General features: G+C 38.5%; 1 protein-coding gene across 4 annotated transcripts; it reads left to right on the top strand.

Annotated features, from left to right (window-relative positions):
* Positions 1-4,459: 4,459 nt before the first annotated feature.
* On the top strand, positions 4,460-27,282 carry znf800b (zinc finger protein 800b). Of its 4 annotated transcripts, XM_055231463.1 has the most exons (12): positions 4,460-4,772; positions 10,906-11,005; positions 12,504-12,822; positions 16,307-16,402; positions 17,147-17,290; positions 19,469-19,646; positions 20,247-20,430; positions 20,824-20,986; positions 21,424-21,764; positions 23,337-24,401; positions 24,582-24,691; positions 25,287-27,282. In XM_055231463.1, exons 2-11 carry the CDS (start codon positions 10,946-10,948, stop codon positions 24,681-24,683), a joined length of 2,652 nt encoding a protein of 883 aa, XP_055087438.1. In that variant the 5' UTR covers positions 4,460-4,772; positions 10,906-10,945; the 3' UTR covers positions 24,684-24,691; positions 25,287-27,282. The 4 variants fall into 4 exon arrangements, with proteins under 4 accessions (XP_055087438.1, XP_055087439.1, XP_055087440.1 ...); XM_055231464.1 differs by lacking the exon at positions 10,906-11,005 and having other exon boundaries at positions 4,464-4,772; XM_055231465.1 differs by lacking the exons at positions 4,460-4,772; positions 10,906-11,005 and adding an exon at positions 6,276-6,447.
* The last annotated feature ends 486 nt before the right edge of the window (positions 27,283-27,768 follow it).

The raw sequence follows: 27,768 nt of genomic DNA on the forward strand, positions 1-27,768 counted from the left end.
CTACAATTTCCCAATGGAGATAAGCAGGTGGCCTACCACAAAAAAAGTTACATAATGCACCCTGGCTTTTTGGGGCAGCCTGAAAAGTTTTAGGAACCCCTGCATACAAAGCCCACGGCTGATGGTACCTGGTCAGGGGTTATGACAGCAAAGAGACTATAGAATGTGAACTGTAAACTTAATAACTTGATTATTGGTGCATGGATCCCACTGGCCTAACCATAAATATTACTGTAAATAGGCAGGTCACAAAAAAATAAAAATAATAATAAAAATAATAATAATAATACAAATAAATAATTTAAATGTGATATAATGCTGAAGTAAATATAGATGATATACAATAATACTGAATCCAAATCATAAAGTAGAATTGTTCACAAACATATTCTAAATGTACAATATTGTTAAAAACATGAGTTGCAATTAATAAATAGCAGAATGCAACACTTCAGTAATAAGTTTGTATCATAATGAATCATAGAAGTTCATAATTCAACCTTCTAAAGCTCAAATCTCATTATATTGTTAAAAAAAAAAGTTCACTAGTGTAGAAAGAAAATGTACCTACAGTAAATATTGAACCCCAAAAATGATTGTTCCATCTATCATGTATTAAACAATAAGTCTATACATTGTTCATCACGATGTTCCACTGAAAGCTTAACCACAGAAAGTGTTTTAACTATGAGACAAACTGCATGCTGATACACCTGACATATACATATAGACATCATATTATGTCGAAAAACAGTAGTGTGCTTACATGTGCAGATGGCTTTAGCAGCCGTTACTGCTCTCCAGATGAATCTCCACATCCAATTAGATTTATCTGCACATGACATCCAGCAGACTCTTCCACTGCTGTCTATTCCTCATGGCTTCATCTTAGATTTTCTATTTTAATGGTCTAAAAATGACTAAGAAACACATGTCCAGCAACACTGACATCTTGTGGTCATTTACTTCTAACACTACCCAAATCTACTCACTAAAATGTTAGATGGATAACATTGCATCCTGTTGTTGAAATGATGTAATTTACTGTTCATTTATTCAGCTTCACCCACTGTGAGGAGTAATTACAACACACATTTGTCTTCTGAAACTATATTTGCATTAGCCCCTGACTTCAGGCATTTTTGATATGAGGCTGATTAGCAGTTTACAAGTCAGCTAAATACTCTAGACATCAACTAATATATGCAAGAAAGGCAGGGGTGGAAAGTAACTAATTATAAATGCTAACGTTACTTCAGCTGAATAGATGTTTTAAGTACTTGTACTTTCTGAGTAGATGTTTAAACATGTACTTGTAACTATAGATGAGTTACTGAGTATAGTCGAAGTTTCAATCGTCCCAAAAACCAGCTGTCTCACCTCCCTCTCTCCTCCTCTCTATACTTACAACTATACAACAGCTTGCCCTCAGTGGCCAAAGCTCAGAAAATATTGTGATTGTGGATTAAAACAACTTCAGAATTGTCTAAACAACATATCTAAAATGTTTCTAAAGTTGAGTAAAAAAGTAACTAGTAACTATACTGCTTGGAATCATACTTTTCATGTATACTTTGTACTTTTATTCAAGTCTGACAGTAGTAGTTACTTGTAAATGAGCAATGTAGCACTGTAACTGTACTTTTATTTCAGGACACATTTTCAGTTATATTTTCAACTCTGAAGAAAGTAACTTATTCACACTCAAAACTTGGTCATACACCAGCATCTATAGACACTGGAGGTCCGAGGACACAACAGAGGATTGATGAAACTGCCAAACTTTGGAATGTTGAATGAACACCACTGAGTCACTGCTGCCCCTGTTCCCAATGACTTTCCTACAGTCATACTCACATATTGCCAGTGTCATGTGTCTTGCCCAAGGACACACTGACACACCAGGACAGGTTCAAACCACCAACTCTCAAGTCCTGTTATAATACAACCTAATAATTACAATCATTACACATCTGCACCATCACCACCACCACCAACAACAACCAATTGCTTGTTCATCACTCTCTACCACTCAAGATGTAATCAATTAAGAATCTCTACCAAACTTATCTATCTCCAAGAAGACAAGCAAATGATGCAACCAAACATTACAAGTTACACTGAAAGCTGGCTAAACTATGTTGCCACTATACAGAAATATCAGTCAAATTGGTGAATAGTGCCCTAATTGTTCAAATCTGATGTTTGCGCAGGGGTAGGGAGGTAAACACTCCATGAATTTGACAAGAAAATCATTATTTTTCAGCATTCACAATTGGAGATCAGGTAAAACAATGTTTCAGATTGACACAAAGAAGTAACCTATTTTTTTCAATTACCCAATCCTTTTTTTTTTAAATGAAATGGCACATAATAGATCTATATAACTTTGAAAAACCTTATACCTTACTTGGATAAATAAATTATTCTTTCACAATGTGTCGAAATGTGTCACTAGGTGGTATGATAAATGCAGCGTGCATGTAATTGTGAAGATAAAAGGTCTTGGTCACATCCATGAATACCCGTAGGTTCTCCCCCCATTGCAAACAGCATTCTTATGATAATGGCATAATGCTGGTGCTTTAGTTAATTGTGCATAGCCGATAGTGGTGGGCACCTTTTGTTGGGAGCTCTCGTGCGCCTAAAGGAAAGGGCTGGCAGGGATTAAATTCCATGCACAACTTCTAGTCTGCCAAAAAAAAGTGTTTCATTCAGTTTGCATTAAGTCTGTTAAGTGTTTGTCTCCACTTATCTGCCTCAAATAGGGTGAATCTGCACACATTTTTTGACCATTTCTGGCACTTGATTGTGTAAAACTCAAGTTCTTACTTGTTCTTACTTTTATAATTTGCGTGAGAACGAACAATAACCAGGCTATAGCCGAAGTAATAAACTCATACATTTCATATTGTTTGCAGTCTACAATGCGATAGATCTGACTACAGTAAGCTCCGGCTTTTAGTTTACAATTATAAAGAATATTACAATAGGTTTTAAGTAATGTTGTAAGAGTCCACTTTTACAAGGATTCTGACGTAAATGCTTTCGGGCACGAAGATTCTTCACCAAGATGGAAAAAAAAAACATTTTAATTTACAACAAATGATATATGCAAATTCGACTTCAATTTAAATCAGGTGCAATAGTAAATCTTGGAGCAGCTGTGTCCAATGGGCTGATAAGGTCTTAGTAATAACCCGATACCGCCGCTCATTTTGTTACTGGTGAGTATTTAGCCTGATTTTTTTTTTCCCTGAAAAAATGACCATACTTGTATTACTTTTCAACAAACTGGTATTGTTTTCACTAGTAGTGTTGACTATCAAACAGCCAAATAGATGAAAAGTTGTATTCTGTACATATACTGTAACTTTTAGCTAAAGCTAGCACGGCTGCCAAGACGGTCTGTCCACAGGTGCACGCTCTGTACGCACAGTCTCTGTGCGTCTCTTATAGGATTTTAGCTAAATTCTCAGGCTGTTTCATTTACAAATCACATTTGGTAACATGCGATTTCCCCATTATCACAGAGTTAGGTTTTTGAATTGGTTCTCAATTAGTTTCTTTATTAAAGAACAGCGCGTTTCACGCGTTTGGAAAAATGACCTGTGCCAATAGCTGCCATGGCTCATAGCAGTTTAGCTAACTTCACGCTCATTTCCCCCCAAATCCTCACTAGTTTGTGACTTTACGCAGCCAAAATGTTAGCGAATCGTATTATTTATGTAGCCTACTTTCTTCAACTAAGATTATCCATGGGTCTCGCTACCTCTTTTTCTACCCAGATGCTCTGGATTATGGTCATTCTGTGCCATAGTTTATATATGATAACTTTTTCATAACTTTTGGGTTAATTTTTTAGGCTTATTTGCTGATGTCGGAGCAGGTTGTTTTGTATTGGATTTAGGATGTTATATTTAACCAATAAAACACTGGTCACAATGCGCCCTTGTCGCGTTTTGTGTATTCGCTTAATTTTCTTGTCGTCTGTGGTTGTTTTTAGTTGTCTAATTGGTTTGGCAAGACGATGGCTGGATGGATCCATTTGCTTATACGAGTGGTTTAGAATAATACTCCGTTACTGTAGTATTTCCTTCTGTAGGCTACCCCTTTTACCCATATATTATTTGCGCCTCACTTTGTCATTAGATTTGGGTTGTATTTGCTAATCATTGACCGTATGTATAACATAAATGTTTCATTTTTAAGGGCTCTATATTACAACATGTCACTGACATGGATTGGATGGCACCACAATTTTAAGATGTATTTCACTGTTAGATATACTTTTGGCATTCACTGTTCCATAATTGCTCTCTCTGTGCATCAACATCTCTTTAGTTTGAGCGGTCGATGCTGTCCAGGCCTGTTCCATTATGCGTCGTGGACACTTGAGTCCCGTGTACCTCAAGCGTGTGCGTTTTGGTGGCTAAATCCACGCGACTGGCGTGGCTATAAATAAATGAATGTGAGAATGTTTCGCTTTTATTTGATTAACCTTCTGATTTCCTATCTTCTTGTGTGTTTTCGTGTTTGTTAGCTTTCAATTCTTGCTGAAACCAGACGTAAAGCGTGCACCTTTGCGCAGAGACCAGTTCAATGCTGAGAGGATCCACTGGGTGCACAAAGGCAGCCACTCGCAGAGGAACTTGTTCAGAGTGGACCGGGGACGCTGCGAGGCGAGATAAACAGTCTCCGGACTCGTGGCTACGATCGTACGGCTTTGCCCTTCAAACAAACGATTGAAACATCTACCCAACAAATACAAGGTAGGGCTCTGTGCTAGTGCGTTTGAGAGAGGCTATATGGCTATGGAACGGCGAAACCTCCTTCGCTTTGGCTCTGCGAGCGTGGTTGTTTTGCAGAAAATGGCGTCATCGCCCTCTTGTTTCAGCCTGGCCGCTATGGGGAAACGACTACTTTCAGAGACTTATATCGGCCTCTGTGTCCTTCCTTGGCCTCATCAGTGATAGAACTGGGTACAGGGGTGTGTTATTGATCATATTAGATGATAAAAAGGACACAATGCCCGTGGATTCACCCGAGAGAATGACGCGCAAAGATGGAAGGGTCACCGGTTCTGTGCGCCAAGCTGCTTCTTGGAAATAGTGGCACGGATCCGCAAAACGCACCGTTTTACATCTATGATAACACCATCCTTATGGGCTCATGTCTACTCCAAATGACCAAGGATGGTTTAGTGTTGTCACCGAGGTAGTAATGAACGAGTTTATAGGTGTGGAGCACCTTGTCTTAGTGTTTATTTTATCCGGGTTAGCTCGTTTTTACGCCGTACTCTCCTGGCATGCTGCAAACGTTTTCGAGGGGCCTCTCTTTAACGACATGAAAGGTGCATTTTGTACTTCGCTTTTCTTTGATCAAGCCAAGCTGCCCCCTTTGTGGCTCAAAATAGTGGCTTTTTAGGCTGACAATATAACCGTGTAAAAGGAGATTTTGGGGGATAATGGAGGCAATGCAAATTGTGCCATGAGAACAGCGAATGCCCTGCGCTCTGGCTCGCTTGTTGCCAGATGAGGACAGCCTGAATAATATACAGATAAAAAGACTTTTGGGTGAACCACATAGTTTGCACAAAACTGGGGAAGTCCAGCGCTGCGCAATGGTTGTGCCTGTGCTGCTGCTTTGCGCAGAGCACCGTGGCAGCTGCTGTAACCGCCGTCACCGTGTCACCCTGATATTTTGTGTGTGTGTTGGCCAACCTTTTGTAAATACTTCGGGACTATTGGATAAAAGAGCACAATAGTATTCATGCCGGCCCATTATGGCCTGTGAATGCAGCCCTGAGTCCCACTCGGGCTGTCCTGTCTTTCCCCGTCAGCTACGTGCATGCGTCCTAGCTCTGGCCACCGCTCATCCACCAGAGCGAGGCCACTCCGCTTCCTATACGCTCCGTGGCTCCTGCTGTGGCCAAAACATGAGCACTCGTTGTGAGCACACTGTCAAATCTACGATCCATCCAAATACAGTACAAATGACCAGTGCACAAAGTAACATTACATCGTTCACTCCTGGCACATTTTTGTTAAGTTTTCCGAGTTATGCAATCGCATCCCCGTAGAGCGAACTGTTCATCCGCCTGGATGTTCGTTACCAACAGCCGAATTGGTATCTCTACATGGAATTTCGAGGATGGGAGCAGTCCCGGTGGTGATGGGGTTGAATTTAGAAGATCTGTCATTTACAAATCACCCAGTGCCATTTGCGTCACAGCCCACGGCCTCGCACGCCCATGGGGGGCGATGGAGTTGCAAGCGGAGACCGTGTGTGACGCTGCCCCAGCTGAAAGGAGCCAATAGACGCGGATCCGGGCGGCAACAATCACCGTGCGCTTCCCCTCGACTCAGCCCCGACCTCATAACTGCTGCCAACGCGGAGATCTCAGGGTTGTTTCGGAACAAGCATTGTTCGCCACTCTGGGGGTGCGTAAATGGATGCGTGCACATTGGTTAGACCGTGTCCAGGGCTCGACAGGCCAGCACAAGGCTGTTTTTTTGCTCCGCTCTCCCCTCGTGGTGCGTGGTGCATGTGGCTAATGGCTCATGTGTAGATAAATGCCTCCCACTTGTACATGATTGCTTAGATCAGTTTGAAGAAACGAAAGCACGTTTCGTGTCTCATCCATGGCGCGCCACGCGTCTCTGCTGTGAGTTCTCTCTATTGAGCGTTTATCCGAACATTTTATTTGTTGGTGTTGTGCGTTTGGACGCTGCGCAAGGCACATCCACGAGAGCTCATTCACGAGACAGAGGAGCTGTCAATACTCAATCAGTTCACGCTGTCACTGAAATCATTCGCCAAGCACGTGGTATATGCGAGCAGAGGAGTAGATCTATTGAGTTATGTTATAGATCTTAGATCAATATTGTGACCACATATTAAGTCTAGAGAAATGATCTACTCTGTCATATTAAATAACATCACTTTTTATGAACTTGCACTTTATAGGACATTTTCTGTTTTCTTATACCTGAAGGTGCACTATGTAACATTTTTGGTGGGCTGTCTGCTACCTGCTTGTTGCATGAAATGTTCCACAGTATGGCATTACTTGTATTTGAATTGAATTGCATTGATTTTATTCAAGTACTTGTGGTTTTTAGGTGAAATTAGCTCAGTGGTTAACGCACTCATCTACCAATCCAACGGTGAGAGGATCAATTCCCGCCCAGACCAAGTGCCGTTTGAGTGAGTGATTGTCGATGGTCAAGGGGAAAAATGGCAGTTTACCATACGTCAGCCTGCCAGGGCAGCTGTGACTACAGATGATGCTTACCACCACCAAGGGTAAAGTCACTGAATAATGACCACAGTGTAGCACTTTAAGAGACTTAAACTAATGTTTAGCATCATTATTATTGTTTTTATTGCTCTATAATACTCTACAAGACACTTGCTTGTCTCCTTGGAGAAATTTAATTCCATACTGCTATAAAATTACATAGTTCAGCCTTTCAAAGTATTACAACTTTCAATAGAGTTAAATTTGGCAATATAGAGGAGTGAAATTCTTAGTTTGTGAAAGTTTAATAATTGTCATTTGCTATCAAAACTGGTTTTATCACAAATCTAGTATTGTTATTCAATCAAAATGAGACAGGGAGAATGTATTTTTCGCAATAATGTTTTGTAAGTCCAAATTCTCTTTGCCTAACATCTCCAACCATTTGGATGTACAGAAAATGCCATTTAGCTTGAAGTTGTCACACAAACCATAATTTGATTTTCTTTAGCTGAAAAAAGAAAAAGGCCTTGGGTACCCTGCTTATGCTCATCCATTACATTATTCATTGAGACTATGTTAGCCCAGGTAGCTATTAAAGCTCTACATGCTCATTAGTGGGCAGTTTGTTGTCGATCATAGTAATTCAGGTCACAGATTTGTTCACTGATGTTTCCTTGTCAGACAGTGGCAAAGATTCAATTGTGTAAGTAAACGTCACTCTAGCATTGTCATAAAATTACTGTTCACATAAGCTTACGAAGCAGACATCGTCACTCTTTACCAGTGTAACATAATCTCTACCTTAATACATTGATTTTAAATGTATTCAGTAGATTATTGCCACAAGTTTTCATTATGCGCAGGTTCCAGCTTGCATTATCAAAGCACTTCTCACTTAAGTGTTGTTGACCACTGTAATTTGTATGGACATTGTACTCCACATGTCCAGGCAAAAAGATTAGATTCTGTTCTTATTTACAAGTAGCCATGCAGCTGTGGAGCAGGTGAAAACTTTTGTCATAGAATATGTTTATGTTATATGGAGCTGGCAGTAGTCGATTAATTTTAGCAATTTTAGTTTGGGTTGTGCAGTGTTTGGCAACAATGTTATAGTTTTGCATCTCACTGAAAGCCAACGTCAACCTTTTTAACAGCACAGCCTCAAGACCCACAAGGTATCAAAACTTGGTATCTTAAGAAAAAAGTACACTTAACAGTCACTTTTATTATCCCAGTTTAGTTTAGGTTAGCTTGTAATTGAACATAATGTATAGAAAAATAATACCACCATTTCCTTCAATATTTGAACTCTAAAACATTTTTATTAACCCTTCACGCCTCAAAGTATTAAAACATAGTAAGAAAAAAAACTACAATGAATAACTTTATCCCACAAGATTAATTTGTGTTAGATACCTATTGAACATAATGTAAATAAGGGGCCTAAAATACTAGCTCTATCTGCATAGGAAATTATTAAAGAAGAAACAAGAGACACAGCAAATGGTCATTTATTGTCATTGACCTGTATTTATGAATCTTGCATGTTTAATATGGAAGTGGCACATCTCAGTAGCAGCAGAAGGTGGCCTATGCTTTGGGAATCTTGGTCAGCTTATAATGTTGCTGTCTTCTTTGTGCTCCGCTTCTATCACATGTGTGCCAGCAGCCAGCATTTAATGGTGTAATATGGAGTTTCACTTTGAGGGAAAAAACACGGCTTTAGTCATGTCCACCTGGCCTTTTGACCTTTGACCCACATAATTATAAGCAGCCTTTGATAAACATCCATATAGACAACTAAAAAAAGATTAGACAACTAGCTGCTTAGCCTTACCTTGCATCGCCTGCTCTGATTGGCCAGATCTCAAAGAATATACGTATTGCTGTTTAAAACAACTTAATTCATCTTAAACTGTATAATCAAACAAGTTTTGTATAAATCTAAAATGCTACTAAAATTGCGTAAAAAGTAACTAGTAATTTTGAGTACGTTTTTTTTTAGTGCTCTTTCTACTACTTCATGTACTCAAGCATGTAAATAATTCAGAGCACCAAAACCTATTAAAAGTGGGTTTTTGGTATTATCGCAATTAGACAGAAGTAAGTGCGTTCACATGAAATGTGTGTGTGTGTACACTTTAATATACTCTGAAGGGAAATCTGCATTTGAACCATCCTTCAGTGCCACATGTACAGTGGTGATATGGATAGTAAAGAAAATTGTAAGAGGATGCAGACATACAGGAACAAAGAGATGATAGATGGAGGTAGTGAAGGAGGACATGAACTTTGGGAAAGAAGTGGATGTAGTGGGTAGATGGAGACAGGAGGTGAATTGTTACTGAAATGCCCAAAAAGGAAACACTCAAATTACATATTTTTTAAAATATGAAACTTCTGAAAGAAAAAAAATATGAATTTTCTGAGAGTAAAACATTGTACTTTACCACCTACACAGAGAATAAGATAATTGCTTAAAAAACACAGAAATGGCTAATTATTATTGGGTGGTAATTAGTTACAATTAGTAAAATTACCTTTGGTTACTTTTTAAATATATACTTTTGATACACAAACCTCTACTTTACTTTGAGTTCGTAGTAATATTTTGCACATGAACATTTGCATTTATACCCATCTATGAAACTGTATCATAACTTGTCCTACTTGTACTAGGCTGTATTATCAGCACTGCAGATATTTTTTTTTAGACAGAACTTAACATTGGTTTAGTGTAGTACACATCATATAAAATTTTTTATTATAATATAATGTTGTGATTAAGTTATCTGAATAGCCAAAGTCAAGTGAACTTAATACAAGTGTTAAAAAAAACGTGGGAAAAAAGAAAAAACATGTACTTAAACAATGTCGCCCTCTAGTGGTCTTTTAATGGTATTAAAAAGTATCTGAGTCTCCAAGTAATTCGAACACATTGCTTTATTAACGAGCTTCATCTTCCTGCGACATTTTGAGGAGGTTTGCCCATTAAGAAGATATACTATTTTGATTTAAATTGAGAATTACTATCAAAACATTTTCATCACTCTGAAACCCATGGATAAGAATCCTTTGAGCTATTAGCATAAACCATTATTACTTTATAGAATTAAAACCTTGTTTAGGGAGAGAGTCACATCCCCTGGTGATAATTGTGCCATGGATTTACTAGATTTTATTTGTCCATGGAAGGCAGTTGATTTAGTTAATTATTACTGAGAAGTTGCCTCTGAATTTTCATTTAATCATTGTTTGCATGGTCAAGAATGCTGTTTGAAATACAAAAAATCAGTATATGCTACAGTTGTGTTGGTTGTACAGGAATGAAGTAATATGAAATAACAGGTTTTAAATATAAAACAAATCCTGTTGCTTTTTTTTCTGGGAATGGCTTGTAGCGTATAGAGACTCTGAATAGCAAGTTTGTTTAACTCTGTAATTTGATTGTATTTTTATCATGAGAGATTTCAGCTGGCACCTTGGCAAAGTGTCACTAATGTGCAGTCTCCTGGAGTAATACTATGACTCACTGAAGCTGTGTCCTTACATTTGACTCCTCACATTAAGCCTCTGTTTCTTATTTTAGTTTTTCTCTCTTGCTCGAGTGAATAATGTGATGGTACTAGAACTGGAACTTACGTGTAGTGTTTTTGCAGGTGTGTTAAGGTGAGCTGGTAGTGTACTGCTCTTAGCACCATGGTGAGGTCTCATAAATTTCCTGGGAGGAAGAGCTGTCCCTCTGTCCTCCGCAGACAGGTACAAAACCATGTCATGTGGTCCCTCATTATTACAATGTACCCTTGTACTTTGAGTTGTTGTTTGTACTCATCCTGCATGTCTGTGCCCTACTGTAATTCCGCATTTTGTGATGTGTTTTGGTGAGATTTACAGTGAATAAACATGTTGCTTGTTTGTTTGTTTTTTTTAAGTTGAAATACTGTAGCACGAATGCCCCCAGAGTTAAAGATTTGTGCTGCATCTGCGAGTAAACAGTTTCTACCCTTTATTGTTTACATTTTTCTTCAGTATTAGAGTTAGTTTTTATTGTAATTGTGATTCCTTATTCAGTGGCGTCCAAATGGTGGATAAGGTCCAAATGTAGGTAATTGGGAGCTTCACTATAGTTTCACAAAAAATTTATTTAGATGAAATTGAGTCTCTTGTGTTTGACAGACTTTCAACTCAGTTTTGATACCAAAGAAAAGTCTCAATACCCGATACCAGTTTCGATACCACAGTAGAAATAAAATAAATAAATTACTTTTTAGACAATAAAATGTAAATGAACACAGATGCAAAATAATGAAATTGCCCTGTGGTCTTCTACTTATTCTTATATAGATCAAGACCATATAAAGCTGTTCAGTAGCAATACTGGTTCAAATCAGTGTATTAATTTTTTTGACAACCCTAGTGACAGTATCCTGGGTGCATGTGTTGGGCAGTGAAGTCATCTGTACCCCCTTCAAGGCAGTGGGAGGCACTACATAAAAGAAAAATAAATAGATAAATGAGATAAATGCTGTGTCTGAGAATAGTCCAAAGGTGAACTCTCAACACGCAGCAGACGTTAATCAGGTCCGAGTTTGGCAGAGACCCTCTTGTCCTGTTGCTGCAGGCAACTGTATTGCAAGGTTAATTTGCCCCTTTTGAGGCTCCATGCAGTGACACATCCCAAACCACAGGACTTTTGAGTCAAAAACACGTTATCGTCTGAAGTAGTAAGAACCATTAAAAACAAATAAGAGTGAAAATATAGGTTTCATTTTCACACTTGAAGTTGTTTTCTAATTACATCTATGACCTCAAGAGGTCACTAGCCAGTGAATGTTTTGGGGCAAATGTATTATATTATATCCCATTTTCCACATTTTCCACAAATGCTGTTTTTGTAATTTGAGTAATTAAATAGTACTGTGATGATCCAAACAGATTTTTTAACCATTCGATTTTCACCTATAATACGGATAAGATGTTTTGACATTTCTGACACAGTAGTCTGCCACCAACATTTGGGCTTAAAATGCCACAAAAAATAAATATATATTGAGAAGACAAATTAAGCAGTTAGCATACAGCAATAAATAACTTTAAAATAACTCAAAAAAAATTCTTAGCACCAACCAAACTGCAGTTTCCCTTCCCATGGACCACCTTTGCTTCCTGATCCATTATTGACGCAACCACTGATATATTGTAACTCCTTTAATGATTTAATTATGAAATTTGTTTTAATCTGTATTTGCTCCAACAGAGTGACAGTGACCTGATGGACATGGAGACAGATGTGACAGAGCCCCCCCACACTCCGTCACAGCCCACAGAGAGCCCCCTGCCCCTGGACCAACCTCAGCATCCGAACCCAGCTCCTCCTCTTCCTCCTCCGCCCCCCTTCTCTGAGCCTGGATCAGACTCATATGAACCACAGGATGGGCCAGATGATGGGAGCTCTCTGTCCAACACAAAGTGGAGGCCCATTCCTCCCCTTTTGCCTGAACAAGACCCTCAGAGCGGAGCAGACTGTGACACCAGGGACCAGTGCTGCCAGACCGAGGAGCAGCTTCACTACACAGGTAATGATTCACTACTCCTGCACCTGCATGAGATTTTACTTATGTTTTTATGATTCCTATTCAAAAACCTGTAATTGTGTAGTTTCATTCACAACATGAGATTAAGACCGTCTATCTCTCAAGAGATAATAATAGTATGTTTGTGCAACCCTTCTTCTTCAGGGTTAGGGCACTTTCCTCACATTCATTCTGAGTATCGTTCCCAAAAAGAATCTTTTGACACTCCTTATGGCGAAATCAGTAAAACACAGATCACACTAGTTTAAAAATGGGGTTATGACATAGCGCACTATTTAATTTAATTTAAGTGGTTTGTATTTATTTGAATTATTTAAATATAAATATGCTCCAGTCTAGTTTGCTTTTAAGAGTTAAGTTAGATTTTTCAATTTACTCTCTCATATTTCAACATTATTTGCGCACATCCCATCAATAAACTAATTTTAAATGTATAATATTGAAATTGTTTAAAATGACAAAAGTTGTGCAAAGTGTGTTCCCCAGTGTTTTTAAAATAGCAGTCATAACACTAATTCGTAAATCTGGTTGCAAAAATGGGAGGCCTAATAGTATATTACCTACAGTAACAAAAATCCTAGAAAGAACAATTGAAGAACAGTTAACAAAGCATTTAAATGACACGAATTTCTTGCATCCAATGCAATTTGGCTTTTGCAGCTATCATTCCACCAAAGCTGCCTGCTGCTACCTGACAGAGATCATTAGAGCTAGCCTGGACAGAGGGGGCACAGTGGGTGCTGGGTTTCTAGACCTACGAAAGGCCTTCAACACAGTAAACCACTCTGTCCTCCTGTCCAAGCTCTCTCAGTACCATCTTTCCATTGATGCATTGCACTGGGTAAAATTGTATCTCTCCGATTGGGTACAGTGTGTAAGAAGAAACAATTCTATGTCCCAGGGTCCCTGGGACATAGAAGGGTCCCACAAGGGTCAATTTTGGGCCCCTGTTGCTCAGCATTTATATGAATGACCTCCCAGACGTGTGCAAAGTTATGTAGACATCATCATTTACACAGATGATGCTGTCATCTACGCACATGGAAGGGATACGCAGCAAGTGGCCACCACATTATCTTCAGCCTTGGACACAATTGATGATTTGCTCCAATCTTCATGTCTGACACTAAACATTAATAAAAGAGATGGTATGGATTTTACCAAAACTAACAAAATTAAAGATATGTCGAACATCTTTGTTAACGGAGTAAAAATAAATATCATCACAGAGATAGAGTACCTAGGGGTTCATTTGGACCAGACTTTGTCTTTCAAAAAGAGTACATAACTCAATCTGATAGAATATCTCTTCTCTAAAACACATGAGGAGCAACTTGACAGTAGAGGCCGCTTTCACATATTTCAATGCCGTGATTATCCCACAAATGACTTACTGTGTGTCTTGCTGGTCTCAGGCCAATGAGAGCGCGCTCAAATTTCTCAGATCCATCTATAATCAGGCAGTAAAAGTACTCGATTAAAAAAACCCTTTGTTATCACCACTGTAAAATCCTAAGTACATACAAAATGTTCAGTTTGGACAATTTAATTTTGTATTCAAATCTAAGAAACGTATTTAAAGTTATTAATAATGCAGCTCCACCTACATTGAAAAGTTTTATTAAACTTTGTTTCAAACAAGCTACCCAATCCACTTGGTCTTCTGTGTATCGAAAATACATAGTTCCAAAAAGATCCTTGGCCTTTGTTCACGCAGCCTTTACATTTCAAACCGTCAGACAGTGGAATCAGCTTCCAGATAGTCTGAAATTGTCTGTGGATTTGAATAATTTTACTAGAAATTTGAAAAAAGTACATTAGATTACATTTAGATAATCAAATGTGTCCACATCAGTCTAGTTAATTTGTACTGTTCTGTATTCACTGTAAAAAAAATGCACATAATGATTTTTTATTTTGGTATTAACTATCGGAATCATCATGTACTTAACATGGGAGCATTTTATTCTATTTTACGGCTTATGTTAATGATGAACTGTTAGTCTTATAATGTAATTGTAATGAAATGTGTATTTTTAATGTGTGTTCACCTGCCCAGGGACTGCAGATGCAAAATAGCAGTAGCTAAATCTGGTACAAATCATCTTTTCTTTTGTAAGATTAATTAATTTGTACATGGTTCCTGACAAATAAAGAATAAAGAAAGAACGAAATAACTGGATTTGAAGGAGTTTGTCAATTGGCCTCTGTGATCGGTTGCTCTTTGACCTGCCAGCAGAGGGAGCAGGGGGTGGAGGCCTGACTGTTGGGATTATATCACTGTTCTCCTCCCTAGCATTGGGGGATGGGATTAGGAAAACACATAATCTCTCCATCTCCCTGTCAATACGTCTAACACGGCTGCCATTCACAGTTTCAGGCCTCCGTTCATTTGTCTGTACACTACATATTCACCTTTGTCTTAAAAAATAAAACCAAATTTTGGTTAAAAAGTATGTGTGAAGTCAATTGTTGCAAACCCAAACTTAAAAATTATCCTAATAACAATAATCAGACAATATTACAACAATATATCAGAAAAGTCTTATATATCGCCTTTAAATTATTGTTGAGGTTCAGATAATGAACAAAAAGTGAACAGACTATAAAATTGACCAGAAATGTGCAGAATTATCTCATTTTGAAGGGAAAAAATCTTTAACCCAAAAACTTTGATTCAGAAATCAAATTGCGTACAAGTTCATCCATTTTATTTCACTATGGCATTGAAGGTGAATTCAAGATTTATGTTTAAGTCCCCTTGGCCGTGTGTGTCTTTGAGAGAGTGTGTGTGTGGGGGTGTGTGTGAGTGTGTCAGCAAGGCCAGGCCTGGTTGATTGGAGACCACTGGGAATACCAGTGCCACAAGGGGGCAGCAGTGGCTCTAGTGGAAACAGTTGTGTTCTTGGGCAAATCACACACATTACCTACAGTAGTAACTTACCACCACCGTCTATGGAGTAAATAAATAATGCACTGTAAAGCACTTTGGGTGTCCAGAATCAAAATGTAAAATTGTTAATGGTCATGTTTATACAGGACTTTTCTACCTCTGTTGGGCAGTTGGGTTTTCCATCAACTGCTCAACTCTTCACATACACATTTATACAGCAGTAAACACAGACACTGCGGGTGAGGCCAGTTAAGTGTCCTTAAGTAATTACAAGCTGTATGACATCAAAACAGCTTTACTAGAAACAGTGTAACTTAACTTAAGTTTTGAATACAGATTCAGTAGAAAGGGCTCGATGCTTCTAGTGCACCTACTAACACTATTACTATAAATAATGCAATACTGCTTCAAGCACTATTTCTGTGATCCATCACAGAGCTACTACTCTTAGTTTACTGTGTGTAGTCATGTGACGACTACTTGTACAGTAAACCAGAGTGTTTGTATTAGATGTTTAACATGAGGATGCAATGAAGTGGGCTAATACTTTCCTTCATCTCTGTTGTTCTGTAGGTCACTGTGTGGAGCCTGGAGACCCTCCTCTGTTGCAGCAGCCTCTGCATACCTCCAAATCAGGAATACAACAAATCATTGAATGTTTTCGATCAGGTGAGAATTTGTCTTAATACTAGTTATATTCTATCCAAGTTTGGTGTTGATAAACAACAAACATCTATAAATATGATATTGATGTTTCAAAATGAGCACATTTTGTCAAATCAGTCTCATCAACTAAAACAACAAAAGCCTTGAGTCAAGAAAATATAAACTGTACCCATTCATATTGGGGTATTTTTGGCTCAAGCTAAAAAATTTACAAGAGTGAGTTTTGTAGTTTCTTTTTTGCTAATGGTCTTTAATGTCCTAGATGTTGTGGTCAACTTGGTGGTACTTAACCATGACATCTTAAAACCATTACTCTGTAAAATGAGGTTACTGAATAACTACCAGAAATCAGCTTTACAGCCAAATAAATAAGAGCACATCACAGAAACTACCTTACACTAACATCATGTATAATATCATTATCACACTTTGCACTCATGCCGTTAACAAGAATAGGTATATACATAACAAATTGTAGCAGATCAGTGATGTTTCTGTAGAAATACCTTGCAAGGTGCTGTTCAAAGATTTGACACAATAAACACAGGCATGACAGTAAACGGTCTAACATTCAAAGGTCATTGCATCAACTTTTTAAATTCTCTCTTACATAATTCTAATCCCTTTCCTTTGTTTTGGAAACATATTTGCTGATTTGTAATTTATATATGCTTTGATAATCAAACAAATTACATGTTTACTTGAAGTGGTGTGATTTGTACATCATAAATGGTTGTTTTTGTTCAGGCACGAGCCAGCTGAAGAACATGCTGCTGAAGGAGGTGGACACCATCTTTGAATGTAAACTTTGCCGCAGTTTGTTCCGAGGCCTGCCTAACCTCATCACTCACAAAGAATACTACTGCTTATCCCGCCTGCCCGAACCTGACGGTCAGTACACGATCACATACCATAGACCTGTATGCACTGGCAATATTCTTCATTCTGGTATGCCTTACTGGACCTTTCTATTGTTTTTTGCAAATTAACCATACCTGTAGAACGTAGGGACTACACAGATTTCTTTGTGTTGTTTACTTACTAAATTTTAGGCTTACTCTGATTTGGTCGCTCTGCAAAAAATAATCCAGAAATATTATGCAGCTGTCTTACTTCAGGGGCATACAGTTGAATTGGTGTGTGTTTTCTACCAGAAGCAGCAGAGCAATTTACTAGGGACTGTATTCCCTCATAATGGCTCATTTAGGCCCAACACTCACATGATTTTAAAGCAAACATAAGTTCCCTTCACTCTAATGCAGTATTAATAAATATATAAATATGATCATTAAACATGTTTAATGGCGAATCACAGAAAAGTTACATAGTGTATGTTTAAATTATACATTTTTACAAGTAGTTCTTCTGTGATTGGAGGGTGCTCTTATCAATTGTGGCTGATTAAACTCCTGCGATACTCAGTCCTCTGTCTGCATGTAGACAGTGCAAATTTGGTATTGTCTTTAGTATCTGCATTAGGAATGGGACGATATTAAAATTTAGGCTCACCATTATTGTGACCAAACTAATCACGATTAACAATATTATCATGATAATTATTAAACCAAGGCAGTATAATGTCCTCATATGTGGACATATGTGGACGCCAGGACCTTTTACAACAATTCCTGATTGTTGTAAAACCATGCGCCACTGCTAGCAAGCTGTGCAATCAGCTGTGCAAATACTGCTCAGCTAGGACTAACCTAGCTATAGCAAAGTCGACACAAACACGCATTCATACAAATCCAAACTAACACAAACTGGATTTAATAGTTTATTTCACATGGTATGTTACTTTACGGTGCATATTTTCGGCTCAAGTTTGTCAAACAATGCAGGTTGGTTGGTTCGCAAATGTGCGTGTAACTTGCTGATGTTTGCTCTCGGAGCCGTGGCTTTTTTGGGCAGGCTCTGCAGATTGGTGGCTCATCTTGTTGGTCTTGTTTTTCAAATCCATAATAATTCCACATATCAGACTTCACCTTCTTGAGTGGAGGATATAAATGTGCACCGTCACTGGGATCCAGATCTACTGTCTGCCCACTAGCCATGACAGTGACTGACGGTGATGAAAGACCATCCCCAATTCAGAATAGGCACAGAAGCTGAAAAGTTTCATTACTATGACAGAGGGCCCCCTTGTGGGCAAGAACCAGATCTAACATCTAAACATTGTATTGAAACCGTAAATATGAGGCAGTCTGGTTTCAAAAAGGCGATTATAATTGTGTGTGATCATCACGAATATTAAAAAATGCCATGAACGATTTTTTGCGGACCTTTTTTATCGCAATTAATTATATTATCTTATATCGTCCTATCCCTGCTGTGAAAAATGCAGAGGCAGAGGTAACGCACTGTTCAGTCACTAAGTCACTGAAAAGGTCAGTAAAGTTTAGCCAGAGTCCAAGTTCATTGTAATGATTGTGGTTTAATTTCATTGAAGAATTTTCACATTGACAAAAAGACCTAATTATGTTGTTTGTGTTCAAGATACTTAATGTTTCTGACTTAACAGGCTGTTAAACATATTTCAGTATTTAGGGAAGTTTATTTTGATGAATTACATAATTGGCCATCTGAAGCATTTATTGTAAATAGGAACTGTTCTCTCTTTGCTTGACTTAATTGTAATATTATCTTCAGTGCTTAATAAGAAAGAAATCTTAAAGGGTAATTTCTGTGGCGTAGATCAGTATTTGTCAGTGTTGCTTTTGTTTTGTAAAATGATGTTTATGAGTTAGTGCCACAGCTCTACTACACACCTGTCACATTATAACCACTCCTCACTGCTTCTAAATGGTACCTCACATTCTCCCAGCTGCTCAGTTTGAATCAGGAAGGCTGCTGGTCACAGTTGAATCCTTCCCCTCTTTTAAATCACAATTTTAACTGTAAGTTGTAACAGGTTCTAGCACTAGTGCTATTGTCTACCTGTAGTCCCATACAGTAACATACTCTTAACTTGGTTTATAAAGGTGGTGGATGACAGGTTAGGGTCAGTAACATTGTGGAATTGTGTCATTGGTTAGATTATAATTTGATATGGACTCTCATGGACTACAGGTGGAGATGGGGACAAACAGACCATAGGCATGAAGGACCTGATGGAGGCCATCTACCCCCGAGCTGACCGCCCAGACTTTGTGGTTCGACTGGAGCCCATTCAGACCACCAATAAGGCAATGTTTCAGTACCTGTCTACAGAGGAGGAAATGGCCCAGTATCCCTCTGCTACTCCCAGGTAAGAACGAAGGCTTTGAAAATGACCATTGGATTGTATTATGTGGTATGCGAGTCACTTCAACTCCAGTTTATACCATTTAATATATGGTTTAGTTGGTTAGTTTAGTTTGTCTATTATAAATGCCACCAATGACTTCAAGGTATTTCTAAGACACATGTTATTTAAAGTTACATGAAATTCCAAGGTTAAAGTGCATATGCTATTACTCATTTTGATGGTATAGTACCTGTGGTTAAGTTAGCAGTTTATTAATAAAGAGGCAAAAAAAAGGAAATGCTCTATCTATCCTATCAGTACACAGTTGTGATAGGTGAAGGTGTTATAATATATTTGGCCCTTGTTCAAAGTATGGTTGCTAGGTAACAGTTATGGACTTGCCTCTTTGTCACTTCTGTTGCTCATGTCCAAGTGAAATGTTATCATTATAATGAAAAGATTTCCTTTTATAAAAAATTTGTGAAATCCATCCTGGCAAATGCACTTTGGCAGGGAGCACAAAACAGGACTTGTGTTAGAGTTTCTTCCCCAAATAAAAGTCTGATGATTAAGTCAATAGACCTGTTTTTAATGGCTTTCTCCTGTTGGTTGTTTTTGCAGTGCCAGAGAGAGTCCAGTAGCGTGGGAGGGACAGTCCACGGAGAATGTGGACAATAACCAGCCGAGTCAACCTGTTGAGACAGAGAGTCAGAAGAGCCCGAGTCCTCCCCCTGTGGAGGAGGAGAAGCCCCCCGAGGAGCCCCCTGTACCTCCCCAGGCTGAAGACGAGGACTCCAACAGTGGGGTAATGACACAAATTTTTGTTTGCTCGTTATGCTGACATTGTTCCTTTACTGAATAAGACCAGTCAGACAGGGCACATTGAAGAAAAGTAAATATATGTTTGAAAGAAAACTTAATCGCCATACACTAGAGGATATATTTTTTTATTTAAACCTCCCTGATTTCGGGAAGGCTTGACCTGACCTTGGATCTTTGATTTTTAATCCGCTGTACCTCATGCATGTGGTGCGATTCTGAGCTACTCTTTCATATCATAACCACAAAACATCACTGCTACTACACCAGCCAATAAAACAGAGTGTAAAAAATTGCATATATCCAGGGTATGTTGAATGAATATAACTAGAACATCTATGCTATACTTCTTATAGCAACGGCTGTTTTGCTTCCGTAGGTGGAGGACGTGACGATCTCCTGCTGTCTGTGTGGTCAGGACTTTAACTCTCGCCGCAGCATCAGGCGTCACTGTCGAAAAATGCACAAGACTAAACTGGAGGAGCTCCGAAAGTTCACTGAAACACGCACTGTTCCTACGAGCCTCCTTTCCATGGTCAAAGGTACTGACAACTGTACATTAACTGTCTATGTACTATCTTTTGTAAACCTGTTAAAGGGTTTAAAGGGTCATTTCCACTTGTCTCAGTAATACTATATATCTTAATTGTGTTTCCCCTTTGATATACCTTGACATGTAAGCTGGTCCTTGTTTTTTCAGTCTATGCAATTTCACCAGTATACCTATTTTGGCGCTAGGTACTATTATTTTTAGCTTCACCCAAATTAACCTCACTTTTCTACGTACCAGCTGATACATTCTTAGCACCATTGAATTTAAACTTTTTTTTTTACATAGATAAATGTCAGGGTACGTGTAGCTTTTTAGGAAATACCTGAAAACTTTCCAAATTCAAATTATATGCAAGGTATCCAGGATAGTTTAAAAGGCTGCGATAATAATGCTTGAATAATACATAGTATTTTACTTTTGTCTAAGGTCGGCAACGGACTGCCTGCACACCCACTGGGAAGTCGTGTCCAGTTTGCTTGAAAAGTTTTGCGACTAAAGCCAATGTGAGGCGGCATTTTGATGAGGTGCACCGCGGACTGCGCAGAGACAACATTGCTCCCAACATGGCCACCAAACCCGATCAGCCATTTGTTCTGGACGATACAGCCCCTCGCCGCAGTAACACATCGTCTCCTGCCAAAGCTGTGAGTTCCAAACCTCCTGCTCAAAGCCAGCTCAAACCGCAGAGCAGTAGCAGCAGCAGCAGCAGCAGCAGCAGCCTCATGCCCTGCCGCTGCTCCCTGTGCAAGAGGACCTACAGTTCACAGGTCAGTCTGGGTTCAAAATAATGTGGCCTGGTTTGTGGCTAATAATTGGTGGTGTTCAGATTCTAGCATGTGACAATGTCATGCTCCCAGATGTGAGGCAAGAGAACATTTTTTTCTTATTAATTACATTAGACTTTCATATGAAATATGCAAAAGATGACCTGATCATTTCTATCAGTGACTAGACCAGAATCTACTATATTTCAACAAAAACCTGCATTTTAACAACACTAATTCTAGCTGCCCATATCTATATTTGAATATTAATATATATAGAATGTTGGGATGTCATCTGATACCCAGCAATGCAGGCCATATCACAGAAAAGTGTGTGCATATATTTCATGTACTTTTTAGACCCAATCCTATTTCTATTTCCTATTTTTGAATATTACCTTGACTAATAACTGCCTTCAGGGCTCCAGACTAACAATTTGAGTTGGATGCACCGGTGTGCCTAAAATTTTCATTTGAGTGCACCAGAACAGTCATTTTCACTATTGTAATATATAATCCTTAAAGTGCTTCAACAGTAAGGGCTAAATAAATAATATGGTTACTTACTTTTACTCTGATATACAATTCATACTCCATATTACACATTCATTAAACCCTACACTACACACTTATTAAAGAAAAAAAGGAAATAATATTTCAATAATGACTAGTTTTATCATTTGAAATGTGTTTATTTGATGAAACAACATTAAGAATTTACAATTTGTTTAAGGTAATGAAAATGAGTCAGAAGCCTATGAGGTTAATTAATAAAAAGTTATTAAATAAATATCTTCAAAAACTGGTCTAGAAAAAAACTAGTTAGAGTCTGTGCTTTTAAAAGGTCTTTACACTTCACTATAATAAGTGCAAAGTGAGACCTCTTCAATTTCAGTAGTTGATCTTTAGAGTCTTTTGCGTCTTGTTTTATTTTCTTTTTCACGTAGCAACAACAGCTTAATTTAAGTTACTAAACACAGTGTGGAGGATCTGAAGGACTGATGCTTCTCTTTAAAGGTACTTACTGTGTCTCATTCACAAATAGATGAAAAAACAAACTTATGAGCTCTGGGGTGTGTTTAGCTCTGTGCACCAGAGCGTGACCTGAGTGCATTGGCCTCAGCTCCAACTGGCTTTAGCGGTGTGGTCAAAGGTGAGATTGAGTGAATTAACGTTTTTCTTTGTTTACTTGTCAATTAAAACAGTCATTTAAATGTATTCTATACTATTAAATATGTATTTAGAATGAGTAGAGAGGACCCAGGAGAAAGGATGTGATGAGGATCTGTCAGGTTCACCCAAGAAAATTTTTTGTTACGCCAGACAAAATTTTTTGCCATTCATGTGCCCATTATGGTTGCACTCTGGAGCCCTGGTGTTCAGTCTAATTTTGTGAAGAAAAAAAACAGTCAAATGATTATACTTGATCTGTTACGCTATACCTTTCGTCATATATCATACTAGGCTGTTTCTGAAGAATGGGGTCGTATAAATAAAGCTGACCTGAGCAAGAACAGAAGTGCCACAGAAAAAAATATATAATCTCATTTTACTTTCTCCCTTGTTGTTTTTTAGCTGATGTTAAAGAGACACATGCGAATTGTCCACAAGATTTACAGCTCGAAGAATAGAACCAACGTATCCTCAGTACCTGTCCCTCAAACGACACTCCCTCCTATCTCCAACCTCAGTTTGGAGACTTGTAAGGTAAAGTTGAAAGAGGAAGGAATTGAGCACTCTGATGAGGAAGAGGAGAGAGTGCAGGAAGAGGAGAAAGTGCAGGAAGAGGAGAGGGGGCAGGAAGAGGAGGAGGAGGAGGAAGAGGAGGAGGAAGAAGAAGAAGAAGAAGAAGAAGAAGTGGACATTGACAGTAGTCCTGCCCCATCCCCAAGCGGCAGCACAGAAACTTCAAAAAACACTGAAAAAAATACCACTAAGGTGAAGGAAGATGAGAGCCCTCCAAGCCAGAAGACTACAACATTGTCCATTCCTCCCTTATCCAAAAACAAGGCACTCTCTGTTGGTTTTGACTTCAAGCAACTTTTCTGCAAACTCTGCAAGAGACAGTTCAGCTCTCGGCAGAACCTGTCCAAGCACATTGAGCTGCACACGGACGGAACAGAGATCTTCATTAAATTTTACCGCTGTCCTCTCTGCAGCTACGAGTCACGCCGCAAACGGGACGTGCTCCGGCATGTTACCGTGGTGCATAAGAAGTCATCGTCCTACATTGCCAAGATCATGCCCAAACTAGAGAGTCGCGCAGTCAAGAGACAGGCCGAGGCGGTGCTTACCAGTAATAACACTCCTAACAAGAGGGCCACCATCAAAGAGGAGGTGAACGGCCGCCATTGTACATCGCCCTCTCCTCTGTCCCCTTCCTCTGCCTTTCACTCCACTCCTCGCAAACAGCAGGAGCCCTCAGCTGGGAGTAAATACCAGCCACGGCCCGCCAGCCCCCCCATGACACGACACTCACACCAGCGCTCTTCCACCACCTCCCCCGGCACCCAGACCTCACCCTCGCGCCGCCAGGACACCCAGTACGAGAGCAGCAGCCCAGGGTCTACCGAGGTCCGGGTCACCAAGAATTTCTCCCTCCACGCCTGTGATCAGTGTGGTCGAGCATTTGCCAAGAAGGTATGGTTCTCTCATTTTGGCTTCATTTGGAAATAAATAAGGTGAACTTTTTTTTTTTTTAAGATTAATTTGACCATAAAAATAAAGTTCAGTCAGTTAATCCGTCTGTCAGAAGGCAAGTTTTTATTTAAATTTTTTGTTCTTAAGTTCTGAACAACCATATATTCTGCTCATTGTCAGTTCTTCCTGGAGTCACACAAAAGAAGCCATCGAAACCCAGCTTCTCCAGAGCCCGGTCGGAGGAGAGGAGTCAGCACTCGCTCAAGGGCCTTGGTCTGGTAAAGCTGAAAGTGAGTGTGAAAGTTTTATCAGCTAGAATGGATGGAACATTGTTTTTTGTATAGAATCAACCTTTATGAACTTAAAATCATGTCATAAAAGTGTCATTTCATTATGAGTCTACCTACAGTTTTATTTTGATTGTTTCGTATGTGTTTGATTAATCGTGTATTGTCCTGCATTTGAGGTTTGAGTGGACAGAAAGATTTTCACCTACCCCCTATTTCCACTATGTACTTTATTTTCTGATAAAAAATGCGGTGTCCGAGAAATAGATGTAGGGTTCACAGGCCTTTTTTTTCTAAAATGAAAAAAATATATAATGAAATTCCACTACTTGCTACAGTGAAATACTAAATCATTATACTATACATGTAGTTTTTTGTATATTTCATGTGTTTTCTATTGTGACTGTTCTTGTAGTTGGCTATTGTGCATTTTTCTCATTGAGTAGATAAAAAAGGTTATCCTAAAAGAAGTAGGAATGTAATCATTGTTACATTGTCTTTATTGGTCTTATACATTGTACTATGTTGTGATGATACTTGTGATCATATCTCTACTGTCCTTCTAATTATTACTTTTCTTTCATTCTGTCTTTGCCAGCAGGCCCCAGGGAATAATGAATACGAAATCAACAGTGTGGTTTTGAAAGAAAATGCACAAATGGAGCACATGGGGGATCAGAAGATGAACAAAAGAAACTAAAATTGAATATCACAATGACACTCAAACCATTTGAACCCCAGGAACCAAATACACTGGACTGACATTTTTACAAATCCTCCTATGATGCTGCTGCCCAGGTGAAATGCACAATCTGTCCATAAGGAGGTGCTGCTATACACGGAGAGAGTGGCCCGATGGTGGAGTTTCTGTATATATTCTGTGTTCCTTCCTAGACTTTGTAAATGTAGATCTATATACAAATCACCATTAGTGAGTGGATGAAGAGACTGAATGTGAAAAAAATGTGAAGGAGGGTTTGTTTTTTTATCGATGATTTCAGACCAGTGCAAGCATCAAATATTTCATTTATTGTAGCACACTGAATTCTAACAAAATGGCTGCTCAGTTGGTACTTTTTCATTCCCCACTTTACTCTGCTTTTGTCTTGGTCGTTTTTCTCACTGGTGAAAGAGCTATCAGTGTCTTACCTAAAAGAAGCCATACCAAAAATATCACTATGCTCCTGCCTTACCTATAGTCACTTACAGTACCTGCCTTACAGTAGACGTACCCTTTCTCATCAAATGGTAGCAAGACCAGACTATTGTCGATATAAGGGATTGACCAATATTTGGTTTGTTTTATTTATTGTTTATTCATATTTTTTTTTTACAATTTTGTATGCAAATGATTTCAAAATAGCTTGGTTGTTTAAGTTTTGTACCTTAACTGGAAATGGTCATATTCCTTATGTTGACCATAGCTAACAGCTCTATCCTGCAGCCTATAGACCTTAACAGGACAGACCTGGCTGGGATAATTTGGTTAGACATGAGTTAAAAAGAGCATCCGTGAGATATAATTTACAAAGAAAAGGGTTATGAACTCAAATAAGGCAAAGGGAGACTGACAACAACTGTAATGATTATAACATTTCATTCAGTGTGATCTCAATTGTCCTTGAGTCTTTGATGGATGAATTCAATATTGTTATGTTATTACTTATTACTATTACATATTACTTCAACAGGCAAAATACTCAATCTATCGAACTGATACCATCACTGTCAAATACAGTCATTTGTTGTAAAATGCAACAATCTCATTTACTACCGGAAATAGAATATACATATTTGTGTGTAGATTTCAGGCTAGCTTTTTTTTTTTTTGTTTAGATTATTTAGCTTATTTTGGAGTTTCTTTCAACACTTCACGCTATTGAGTAAATCTGACGTATGTTCAATTTAAATTAAGTTGGGTCAGGCAACTTTTGGTTAGTTGAAAATTGTAAAAATCTCCTTTTTAGGTGTAATTTCAGTTAACCTTCATCATTCACTGGACCAAAAATATTTTAGAGACAAAAAAATACCCTTTTTTTCCCCCTAAATGTGGTCTTAATAGTCAGGGGACCACTATTTACCATATGTGTTAAATACGGCAACAACAGCTACACAGTAAAAGGTTGCATATAATGTGAAAGAAGATAGTGTGGAGGAGAGTGACCAAATGTAGATACATGTCTTATGAAATGGAAAGCCATGAAATGGGACAAGAGCTGAAAAGACCAAACTTTATTTTTCTATTTGACGGTCTCTAACTTGTATATAATAGTGAGAATAGTTGTTGGCAGTATGTTTAAGTTGGTTGAGGATAAATACTTGGAAACATTTCTGACTAGTTCTGTTAACATTGAGATGACTTTGTGTTTTGGTCAGTTCACCATTTTGTATTTAGTGCTTTGTTATAACTATCGAAAGAGACACTTTTTGTTTAAGTAGGGACAACCTGACCACATTATTGAGTTGTTTTGTAACCTGTTGCTTTCCTTACTTCTTGTGATCTGTTATATAGCTCATCTAACCCTGAAGAGCCTTTCCGATGTGACACGAATGTTACCAACAACCACTTAAGAAATAAACTGTACTTCTGCAGACCTCGTAGTTTCGTCTGATTGTGAGCCCCCCATCCCATCAGTTATACTTGCTTGTTTACTGATAGCTCAAATTATGCTTGTGCAAGTTTGAACACACTTTTACAAATCTACATAGATGACCTTTCAACATTTAAGAATTGGAAGTAAAAGCATTTGTTTCCACACACATGTTGGACTTCCATGTTTTTGGGGATGTTACATTGACTTAAATTAATATCCTGGACACTGTTCCTAACCTTAACCATAGTTACTACTTGCCTAAACCTAAATCCTAGCCATAATCAATTTTGTTCCATTCTGTGGTCCAATAATGAAGAAAATTATTTCACATGGGACCTGCTTTTGTCACCATAAGAGAGGCAAGTCTGAATAAAGTGAATGTGCACAGATTTTAGTCCCCTCAATATTATAAAACCTACTTCCATACACACATCACATCAACACTGGAAATGATCTAAGACTAAGACCTTAACTAAACCTGTGCCA

Source organism: Periophthalmus magnuspinnatus, chromosome 23 (genome assembly GCF_009829125.3).
Source record: "Periophthalmus magnuspinnatus isolate fPerMag1 chromosome 23, fPerMag1.2.pri, whole genome shotgun sequence".
Taxonomy (NCBI): Eukaryota; Metazoa; Chordata; class Actinopteri; order Gobiiformes; family Gobiidae; genus Periophthalmus; species Periophthalmus magnuspinnatus.

Bases quoted from the DNA above. Each gene is read 5' to 3' on its own strand.
- znf800b (XM_055231463.1), top strand. From the start codon at position 10,946: ATGGTGAGGTCTCATAAATTTCCTGGGAGGAAGAGCTGTCCCTCTGTC. The intron at 12,823-16,306 runs GTAATGATTCAC...GTTGTTCTGTAG, and splicing joins GGAGCAGCTTCACTACACAG to GTCACTGTGTGGAGCCTGGA. The intron at 24,402-24,581 runs GTATGGTTCTCT...GCTCATTGTCAG, and splicing joins GTCGAGCATTTGCCAAGAAG to TTCTTCCTGGAGTCACACAA.